The following is an 11,169-nucleotide window of genomic DNA, read 5'->3' as shown; positions in this document are numbered from 1 at the left end:
CTAGTAGTCAGTATTGAATGATTGCGTTCAATCGTTCCGATTGTTTTAACAAAAATGTATATACATGCATAGATACATTATTTATTAAATTGCGACATTTGTAACGTACGAAGCACAATATTAGCTGCAATTTTATTCATCATATTTCCATATTTTTTTAATGGGTAGATTCGGGTTACGGCGAATGCAGGACCCATTTTACAGAACAGTCTCGGTTCAAGGCTTCATCAGACAGCCGTGCCAATTACACAAATGCAATCAATAAACCGTGCGCAGCTAAAAATAAAACTGTTTTGTAAGAAAAATGCAATTACCATACGTTTAATTTGAATCGCATGTCGTTATGGCGGCGATAAACATAGGAGGAGCAGGTATATGAAAGCTTGCTCATATCAAATTAATTATCCTCCCGATTCTCATCGGTAATTAAGTTACCGATAGACATTTTCACCTCGTAAATCATTATTGAAACTCTATGCTCGCCGATTTAATAACGTTTGATGTCACTCAGAAGCGTTTAAGAAATTACTATTCCGAATTCTTTATATATTAACATAATTTAAATATGTTAACAGAAAGATTAGATTCAAGCTAGATATATTGCAGTATAGAGTATTGCATTTAGCTGAGATAAAAGCAAGAAGCAATACTTTTCCAAATTGTTTCATTATTTAGCTTTCGTTTTTATTAAATATTTTGCTTAAACAAACAAACAATTTATTAAATATCATCAGAAATTGTTATATCAACCTTGTCGGCCTATCAGAGATGAGAAATTTATTCCAGTTCTCACCACAAGTTCGAATACATTCCCAAATAGAAGATTATAAAATGGAAATCGTAGGTGAAATAAAAAATTGTTTCGAGATATTCTGTTTGCTTGAAAATATTCCATTTCATAATAGATAAGGTTATTCTGTTACTTGGAAAATGCAAGGAAAAACGTGGCCATCGAAACGATTATTGCTTTAGAACCGTCATATATTATTTTAAAAATTATGTGAAATGTGCCGTGAAGCTTGAGTCAAATTAACTCGTCGGCGTCTGAAATGATCGATCAATTTTTCTTTATTAGTGAAACGGAAAAACGAGAGGACGCGAGGCAGTGATCGCCACCCTTTTCGATTTTCCTCCCCATCGTTCGTCAGCCCGTTCCCCCAACCCTGGGGTTTGGGAATGCTTTCGAAGTATCGGTCCTTCGCGCTCGCCAGCTTCTCCATTAGCATATTGTTTTCGCGGATTCGACGAAATATCACCGCGCGATGCTAATGGCTCGGCCTGCACTTTTTTCTCGCCACGGCCCGACAGTTGGTCATACGGAGTTAAATTAAAAACATAAATTTCACAGCGACGTCCACCTACGAACGGACCCGCTCTCCCCTTGTTGTTGTGTTTCCGTGCGCGTCGGGACGCACTCTCTCCCGTCCACACTCTCCCCGTTTCTCACCTTTTCTCGCAACAACGCGGCGCGGCGCGGCGTTCGGCTCGTTTAGCCGCGATTCCCAACGGAAGTTCTCCTGTTTACGGTTACCAGGTTTTTTTATTCGAAGCGACGCTCGATCGCTAATTTCATTTGCGCGACTCTCGACGTCGCGATGCCCTCGTCGTCCGTTTCATTCGGAAAAGTTCGTCGGCTGGGGACCCGCGACCAATCAGTCAGAGGAATGAATGGCCTCGCAAAACGCTGCCTCTGTTTCCTCGTACTCGCGCTCCTCTTGCCTTTCGCCGACCGCTTCATCGCGCGCTACATTTTACGCCGCTGCCTCTTTTTCCCGCTGTTTAATGAAAAGACGACGAAGAGATCAGCGAATGTGTGATTTCACGAGCAACTCTTGTCTGTTTACGATGCTCTTTCCGGTTTCGCGGAACTTGCTTTGACGTAGTAGAGAAAAGTTTGCCGAGTTAACACACGACCGACCAGGTCCTGTTTTGTTTTAATATTTGATTAGAGAGCTCGATCGGAGTGTTTGCATTGATGCGAGATGAGAATTCAGTTCTCCTAACGAAGTCGCGGATTTTCTTTACTCTTACTTATTCTCTTCCTTACGCTTCCTCTTTCTATTCTTTTCAAGATTATAGTTTAATTGGCAGGACATTGACAAGCTATTCATTGATACAACTTAATTGTAAGCTGAAACGTTTTCTTTCTTTACAATAGAACTAATAACGGTGTATTTGGTTTCAGGCACAAAAGCGGATTGCACCAGTTAACGGATTTTGGGCTGGAGACAAGCAAGAAACGAAAGCGGCGAACATCGTTTACCCCACAGGCTGTAGAATTTTTAAAAAATTATTTCGTCAAGAAAACTCATCCTAATAGTGAGTTCTTGTTTTGTTACAGTAGTTTTTAATACCATTCTATTAAACTTGAGATTTTATATAATTGTTAGGGTAGTGTAATAAAGTTATTTTCTTATATATATTATATTACATAATAGTACGTTAAGGGATTAATAATGAAGCTTTAAATCGAATTAAACGTTTTTGTCTGCGATGTGTTTCAGGTAAAGAAATTTCGGATTTAGCGCAGAGCCTTGGCTATGACCGCGAGGTGATCAGGATTTGGTTCTGCAACAGGAGGCAATTCTTGAAGAACTTGAAACTGAAGAACAGTGGGTAAAAGTGATTGGAGGAGATCGAACATTGCGTATCGAAACGATAATTCAATTCAGTGAACTAGAATGAAAAAACGAAGCTTTAAGGACTCGAGTTTACGTCGCATCGTACGAGATTCGGACGGCGGCATCCCCCATTCGTCGAACGCTTTCCAGGAGGACCGGCGACAAATCGATGAATCACGAATTTCAACTCAGAACATGAACAAGCATAAGGGATTGCCGAATCTCACACAGTGCGTCGCGTTAAATAAAACATTATATACACTTTCGACAAATCAGCGCGTTCGAGGTAAAGCGTTTCGTACGGAGGATTCACGCGCTCCGTGAATTTCCCTGCGTGCGTACGCTCGGCGCGCACGGTGTAAAGATCATTGTGATTGCAGGCGTATACGAGACCTATATATCTGTAAATAGTTTTACTCTACGACTAATGTGATGTACAGGAGTCGAGCGTTTGACTTTGATAATTGCCTTAACTACATCGTCTTATCCAATAATTTATTAAGTCGTTAAGCGAAGAAAGAGGCGGAACGAAGCGACGGTCAATGCGGTAGTTTATTGGTATCTGATAAACGAGCCGCAGGTCCTGAAGAAGGAAAGACGAGACAAAAATGAAATTTATTCGATTAGATCGGACTGAAGTATCGTTTGTCGCGGGACAGTAACACGATAAGGCGTAAATCAAATAACAATTATCAAGTCGCATCTCGGCTCGTGAAAAGCTAGGATAAGTACGATACCTAATTCCTTTAAGTAATCGCACAGATAAATGCTAGTTCAATGTAACGATCGAGAAAGCTTTTAGCTACCGAGAATCGTCTGTCGTTGAAGAGCCAACAGACGGAGCACAAAGCGGTGCTCGCACAACGAATACGTTCGCCGTGAGATCGTTCCTTTTTTTATGGGTTGAACTATTCGTTGTGCGAGGCCGCGTCGAGAACTAAATAAACGAAAATACGGATCAGCCGTTTGGTCCACTAGCACGCAGGAAGGAACATAGTTGAAGCAACGAGAAGAATCGACAGCGACGACAACCGTAACTACAATAATACCGTCACTTTCACATAATATGCCATACGCAACGGGATACATATTCAGTTGTACACACAGGAAATAGCAACGGAACAAGTTTTAAACAGTACCAGTAGCCGCTATCGTTTATGACGATGATCCATCCATCCAACTTCTTTTATTTTACATTCTTACCGGTGAAACAATCATTCGATTACAGGCTTCGTATAAAAGAAAAGAAAGACAATGTTTCAACCATATTGTTCTCTGGGTGTGCTCGTCTGTAAATTTGTACGCGTGTATTTAGAAAATCGATCAAAAGTTGAGAAGAAAAAAAAAAAATGAGGCAAAAGTGAAACATACGCGTATGCGAAGGAAATGGCGTTTGAAGAAAGAACTTTGTAGCGAGTAAATTAATGCAATAACGTCTTTTTGAAAGTATATTATCCGATCGATCGTAAGGATCCTCCTGATGCCCTCTTCGATGAAAATTCTATCAAAAAAAAAAAAGAAGAAAAACCGGAAACGAGAAGAAACGTTGAAGGTTGTTTGTCTCCCCGCAGAGTAAAACGTGAAAGAAAAGTACTAGTCCGTAATCAGCCATATAAAGAAGTATACGTATTAAACATTTACGCATCTTTCGTTCCTAAATGTTCGATCCGCTTGGCCGCTAATCGTATCGATATATTTATATTCGCTACGCGTTCCCGTCCAGCTATCTCTGATCGCGGAAAATCTGCAACCGAATTGACCTGGAGGACACTCAATTCTTCCTTTAGCTAGAGAGTAAAAGACGTAAAGGAAATCGAGATTTCATATGTGTACTTCTACTTGCAACAGAGATTGAATTTAATAAGATGAACAAACCGACGACGTAGCAAAGATGCAATTTCTGTTCTCGATTCCTACAAAACGATCAACAGGCTGTCCGACAACTTATACGTTTGCATTTTCATTCCGAAGAGAGTCGCGTTAACTTTCAGAGGGTAGCATTATAAATGTCGACTAACGAAGGGTGACACTGTACAAATTACATACATGATGACGAATGCGTGCAGAACATACGCTACACACATATATATCTATGTATATATACATACATATTATATATTGCATTATATATCATGTATACGTATATATAACATGAACATGCAACGTGCACGTAGGTACCAATTCGGTTGCAAATTTTTCGTCGTTTTAACCGCCGTTAAGCGACGTTAGTCGTTAAAGTCGAAACGTGCGGGAGGGGAATATTTCTGTGACGATAACGGGACGCGAAAAAGACCATAGGTTTCCAATTTTCCACGGACGAATCTTCGTGTTTACGCATCCAGAGGAACGGTTCGTTGGTCAAAAAAGGAAAAGAAATGAAAAAGAATAAATAGGAGGAAAGAAGGAAATAATGGAAGGAGCGAAGGTAAATAAAAATAAAATAAATTATAATACCCGCATTACAAGAAGCTTAAATATCGAGCATTTGCGTGAGGATAAAACTATCGCATGTACTCCCCGGTTAATCGATAGTGATACATAATAATGTAGTGTGTTTACGTTTCGGAATGTGTTCCGCTTCGGGTGAGAGGCTCTCTTTCTTTCGTCTTAAACCTAATTAAGCCGAAGCCAGGATATAATCGTTTTTTGATAAATAATTAAAAAAGGTATCGCAGAGTTACGTATGTAGAAGACCGGACGGTAGACAGTTTATTAACTATTCCGACGATTTTTCCTTCCTTGCCGTAATAAACGATACTGTAGGCGAAACTAAACCCACATCCCAAGATAATGGTACGACGTACGACACGATTTCTTAATATCTTTCAGCTCGAGTGTAATTAAAAGGAAAATGCATGACATACCTACATACACACACACACACATACGCGTCTGCGCGTACAGGAACAGGAGGAAGAAACGATACCACGAATACAAATACACGCATACGAGCATATGTCCATACAAACACGCGCACACACACACACATTTACCCTGCCGTTGTAATGGGTTAACTCAGTACGATTAATTATTAAAATCGCAAGATCCTTGGAAGAAGCGTAGCTAGGAGCGTGTGTACATATTTAAAAGGAACACCTAGAGACTGTAATATTGTAACTATCTAAAAATAATCGTGATATAGCTATAAAATGGCTATAACGACGATGACTGCGACCAGTACGAACGACGACGACCGAACGACGATTTAATAGACTAAACGGAAAAGCAAATTTACACGTTATGGATAAATAGAAAACGAAGAAAAATAATGGGATACAAAACAAAGCGGAGAAGGGAGATGAAATAAATTTCTATGGATAAACCGCGTTACGTTTAAGGTATATTTTACTCTCTAGGATACAATTAAAAATACGAGCAAAACGATCTGTTCCTAAAACGAAACACAGAGACGAGGTAAAGGGGAAGAGAGAAGGAGACACGGAAAGTGAAAGGCAGGACGAGAATAAAAAATGGGATAGTAGGGTGAAAGAGACAGGGAACTGTAGTATACGGGACGGTGTAGGGTGTAGAGGGTAGGTGTAAAAAGGGAGGATTCAAAATTCAAAATTTTGATCGGGGTAAAGATTGGGGGTGTGCGTGTTGTTCCTTTTGACAAAGGAGCGAAGCAGGAGTGGGGAAAACAAAGAAAGAGAGAGTGACGAATTAAAATGTTTGTACAGAGATATTCCGGTTATTAAATTTTGTTATACGAGGTTAGAAAAAAGGAAAAATGGGGGAGAGTGGCATAATGGATGTTGACGAGAGAATACGTGAAAAAAAAAAAAGATACAGACGAGAGAGTGAGGGAGAGTGTGAACGAGAAAAAATACTACTGATGAGAGAGAAAGACAAAAGAAGTTTACGAATCATGTGTATTTTCTTCGTAAAAAAAAATTGATATATTCAATAGGTCACTACGGAATTATAAACATGAGTATTAAAAGAAAAAAAATACGTGAACTGTATTCGTGAGTGTCATATGTCTAAGGAAGATAGATCCACGGGCGAATGTTTTATAGCAGTTTCCGTCCGAATTTTTACTTTCAGGCTGAACCAAAAAACGTGAGGTAAAGAGAAAATTATACAAAATATACGCTAATCACAGCTGAACAAATAGAATTAATGATGTCTCGTTGTAAAATTAGAACACCAAGGCGAAAGCATTAGATTGTCAAAGACGAATTGAGAGGGTGAATAGGTTGAGGAACAAAAGAAGAACAAAAGTTCGTGCGAACGAAAGAGGAAACTGCTCTTGAAACATTGCCCAGCGAAACCAAAGTTCCTACTACGTTTTATAAAGTATATAACTGAACTGCAAAACTTGAATTGTACATAAGTGAGGGTTAAGCTAGCACACGATTCACAATTAACAATCAGCAATTGAACGCCGCTAATGAGAGACGAGGGATGCAAGATCAATTGATTCCACGTCGCAATTGGCTTAATTATTCGTACCAGAAGAGAGAATGAATTCCCGATCAGATTCGATCCACCATCAGTTGAGCGGAAAATAATCTTGTAATATATCATCGTGTTTGAAAGTTAATCGACGGGAGACAATTGATCGTGGTAGCACAATAAGAACACGCTGTGGGAAATGAAAACGCGTTAACATACATAAGCACACGTACAGACATACAGGCGTATAACGATACGTGCAGTTCGCATTTACAGACACGTAATACGTTACATACACATATACACATGAGACACGCGCGTACAGTGAAAAGGAAATTAAGCACATTAAGTATACAATTAAATTAAGCAGTCGTAGCTATAGCTTGAATGTTAGCACCTAGACACACACGATGTAACATTAAACTACGTATTTAAAGATGAAAACGAAGCAAAAAAACATGGCAACCACGACGAGAGAAACGGAGAAAAGAATCTTTAGTGGTTAAGCGAACTATCTGTGTAAAATCTAGTAGGTGTCCACAAGAATAAAATAAAAACATATATTGTGGTACAAATCACACAAAGATCGTACCTTCAAGGTCCTGACTGCGCCTCCAATCGATATTTTTTCTTGTACATATAATTTTTTATATATTATATGCCGACCTGATTTGTGTATGATTTTCTATATATATACATATATATATATATATATAATACATTAAATGTATGCCATAATTATAACATTATTTTACACGAAAATCCTACGTCGAGCGTTTTTGAATAATCCGACATATCATCAAGTCGTAATATTTTACTTTTCTCTTGATTCATCACCCTCTTTCCTTTTAATTGTATAACATAAAGTGTCGTTAAATAAAAATCTACGAGTTCGAACTTTTTTGTGCGCCGCGAAGAACGCAAAGTAAATTTGAAAATAATGAGTACAGTATTTATCATACTTGATCGTACTAAATAATACGGTTCAGTATTTTTGTCTTTAATAGGCCTATTTTCGCGTACGACTTATAGTTTCGTCGTGTCATTTGTTTCGCCGTTTGCTACCAATTCAAAGTCTGGTTTTGATTCTGGATCCGATCTTTCAATCTTCTGAGTATACTCAATTACACCGTAACCGACAATGCCGAGGCACATGATTCCAATCAGACAATAAAGTTTTGTCTGCGTGCATAGGTAAGGACTGTAGGCATACGTAATCACGGATCCCGTTGACTCCCATAGTCGGAAGTTCGAGAATGCAGCTTCCTCTTTGCCGGGGAATAATAATCCCGACAGAGCTGAAAATTAAAAGTGCAATAAATGAAATTCTGTTTACGAATTTATGAGCTTCATTACGACTTTATCTTTACATGAGAAATCTTTCGTTATCTTATCGATTATAATCAGTATAATTGAAAATTAAAGTACTATAATTGTAATATGTTAGAACTTTGAGAAAGAACACAATCAATAATGAATTTCACTTGAATTCTGAAATTCCTGTGAAAGGGATAAGAGATCGAAGTTTCCAACAGTCGGTCTGCAACCGTACTATCAGCTACTAAGCTAGGATTTTACCTTAATAGTAATCGATATTATTGCAAAACGAACTGCAAATAATTTCATCAGTAGATAACATGAAGAACCTCGACAGCAGGTAAAGAAAGTTCAATTTCTGATTAAACTTTATCTTTGAAATTCTTACCGTTCACTTGTACCAACCACATAGCGTCGCAGAGGCCCCATAATCCGGACATAAGAAAAAATATTGAACTTTGTTCGGGTGTAGGTTTCCAACGCAACAGGAAGATTAAAATTGCTAAGTGAAGAAGAAAAGCGACTGTCATTAGAACTCTTCTCCCTGTCAGTTTCATGATGGATCCGGTGCCTAACGCGGCTATAGCGTTCGTGACACCGAAACAAATCATCACGTAACCGATGTTACTGATTCCCCACGCACAGGAGACGAAGGACTGAAATCAATGATTTGTAAATACATAAAATAATAAAACACGCGAAGAAAGAGAATATACATATATTTAGAAATATACTTACTGCGTTATAATCAGCAAATAAAAATGCTTGCTCTGCTCCGATGAACATGATCATGGGCAGAATAAGAATTTGATTTTTTTCTTTTAATAAGTTCAGCGTTACAGCTAGTAACTTGCATCCTGATTGTCCGGTTGCTGATCCTGACCTACCTCTATCGTACCTGTAAACATATTGATAGCACAATTTATGATTTTACATATTTAAGTATTAACAAAGTTTACCTAAGAAATAATGATTATTAAATGAATGAAATAAATAATCTAGGCATGCTAAAATAAAATAAATTGTAAAGCGCTTTGAGAATGGAAAATCATGAACCAAACAATAAAGATTTGAAAAAAGTGAAACAAATTACTTTATTAAATAAGTCAAGTTATCCAAGTTGAATTATAAATAAACAAATCGATACATGCGATAAATATGAATAATATGACAGTTTCCATCATTTATTTGTTCTTTCTTAAGCTGGATTTATTACACATTAAATTATGGTGTATTACTAATTTATTGAACCAACAGTAACGAGTTAGTAAGTACTCGCATAGCGTGGGTGTCAAAATATTTCTACATAGTCAAAGTTTTAGTTCAGATTGATTGACAGAGTTGTCACTCGTATTTCTTTAAACGGAAACAATGTTGTTATTCTGGCGTGGCTTAATGTGCCATCAATTCTAAATTCGTGAATGCACGTGCCTCGATAGACGAACGATTTATGATACCTGAAACAATGCATTTTGCTTTGGTGGCAAAAACGATCCCGAAATATTTCAAACGATTTTGGTACATCCGTAACTGCGTCGACTTTTACAGACAATTAATGCCAAATACGCACGGTTACACCGTAACTGTGTTGGATAAATTGGTCAATTATCAATATGCGGCTGATTGCAATTTACTAATTTACGATAAATATGTAAATCGATTTCTTGAATGAAAGTAACCTTTATAACAGGCATGGGCAACTCGAATATTCCCTTTCATTTGTAACTATTTTATACAGATTCGAGATCATTTCAAAGGAAAAAAAATTCGTTAACTTAATGACGTAGATAGTAAAAATTAAACGCTCTTAAAACCAATAAGTTAATATGTCTCGTAGTTTGAAGATTAACGTTCGGGCAGTTTTAGGATGTACGATACATTTAAATTAGAACAGTCAGATTTTCACAATTTGGAAATCTGTAAACTTGTAAATCTGGTAATTTAAAGATTTATAGATACTGTGTTGACAATACGAGAACCAGTAAAATTTAAAAAATATGAAAGTATGTTCCCTGGCAGTATAACAATTTATAAATATTGTAAATTTAGTTATTTGGAAACCTGGAAAATTAACGATTCTGAAAATTTCTGAAAAATGTGAACGGTTGTTAAATATGGTAACCCATCGATCAATTCCGTCTATTAAATTCACATTTATTTAAAAAACAATAATTTAATGGAAGGAAATTTGAAAGGAAATTTCTCAATGATAATAAAGCACATAATCCTATATTTTTATTTGCGTGTTGTCAATAATTGTCTATACATATAAATTAAGAACACGGTTGTTCAGTCTGGTAAAAACTTCGTAAACCACATAATCAAATGTATGGTGCAATTCGTTACCTCGTAAGAGAATCAACCCCGAACGCGACGATTAAAGAGGCCACTATCATGCAGCACAGGTAGATGCCGGAAATTAGGTAGATCCTTTCGTCTGGAGGTCGTTCTAATTTCGGGCTGTCACTGGCGTCGGACGTCGCACCGCAGAAGTTGGCACCGCAAGCTTCCGCTACAACGGTGCTGTTCAATACGCTGCTGTTCGTTGGTATAGCTTCTATTCCATACGAAAGAACTACACGAAAATGAACAAAAGCAGTAAGATACATGCGGCTATTTTTCATCATTACTATTGTGAGTAAAACTATTTTCATATTGGCCCAAGTCGCATACTTTACTTTCTCACTTGTAGTAGATTTTGCAAGATGTTTGTCTATCATCTGCACATATTATACAATTTTAACTCTTTTATTCATACGGACAGAATAATAAAAAATAACACACACATAAGATATGATTGTTTTAATTGTATAAATATGGAATTCAAAATTGT

The 11,169-nt window shown here is 37.4% G+C and overlaps 2 protein-coding genes across 4 annotated transcripts in view; one reads left to right on the top strand and one right to left on the bottom strand.

Annotated features, from left to right (window-relative positions):
- pdm3 (POU-domain protein pdm3) overlaps positions 1 to 6,406 on the top strand; it is a 178,567-nt gene extending 172,161 nt beyond the window's left edge. For all 3 annotated transcript variants that reach the window (XM_026812039.1, XM_026812038.1, XM_018021441.2), the window contains 2 exons: positions 2,186 to 2,319; positions 2,505 to 6,406. In XM_026812039.1, the coding sequence (XP_026667840.1) occupies positions 2,186 to 2,319; positions 2,505 to 2,620 (250 nt within the window). In that variant the 3' untranslated portion in view covers positions 2,621 to 6,406. The remainder of the gene's footprint in view (positions 1 to 2,185; positions 2,320 to 2,504) is intronic.
- A 70-nt stretch (positions 6,407 to 6,476) lies between these two features.
- The window catches only part of LOC108623132 (UNC93-like protein), a 15,588-nt gene continuing 10,895 nt past the window's right edge, over positions 6,477 to 11,169 (bottom strand). The window contains exons 3-6 of the mRNA XM_018021440.2: positions 10,683 to 10,911; positions 9,075 to 9,234; positions 8,725 to 8,992; positions 6,477 to 8,317 (exon numbers count right to left, since the gene is read on the bottom strand). Of these exons, the coding sequence (XP_017876929.2) occupies positions 8,046 to 8,317; positions 8,725 to 8,992; positions 9,075 to 9,234; positions 10,683 to 10,911 (929 nt within the window). The 3' untranslated portion in view covers positions 6,477 to 8,045. The remainder of the gene's footprint in view (positions 8,318 to 8,724; positions 8,993 to 9,074; positions 9,235 to 10,682; positions 10,912 to 11,169) is intronic.

Source organism: Ceratina calcarata, unplaced genomic scaffold (assembly GCF_001652005.2).
Source record: "Ceratina calcarata isolate Rehan_Ccalc_2016 unplaced genomic scaffold, ASM165200v1 scaffold253, whole genome shotgun sequence".
Lineage (NCBI taxonomy): Eukaryota > Metazoa > Arthropoda > Insecta > Hymenoptera > Apidae > Ceratina > Ceratina calcarata.
Note: the sequence above shows the minus strand (reverse complement) of the source record. Positions and strands in the feature narration are given on the sequence as shown.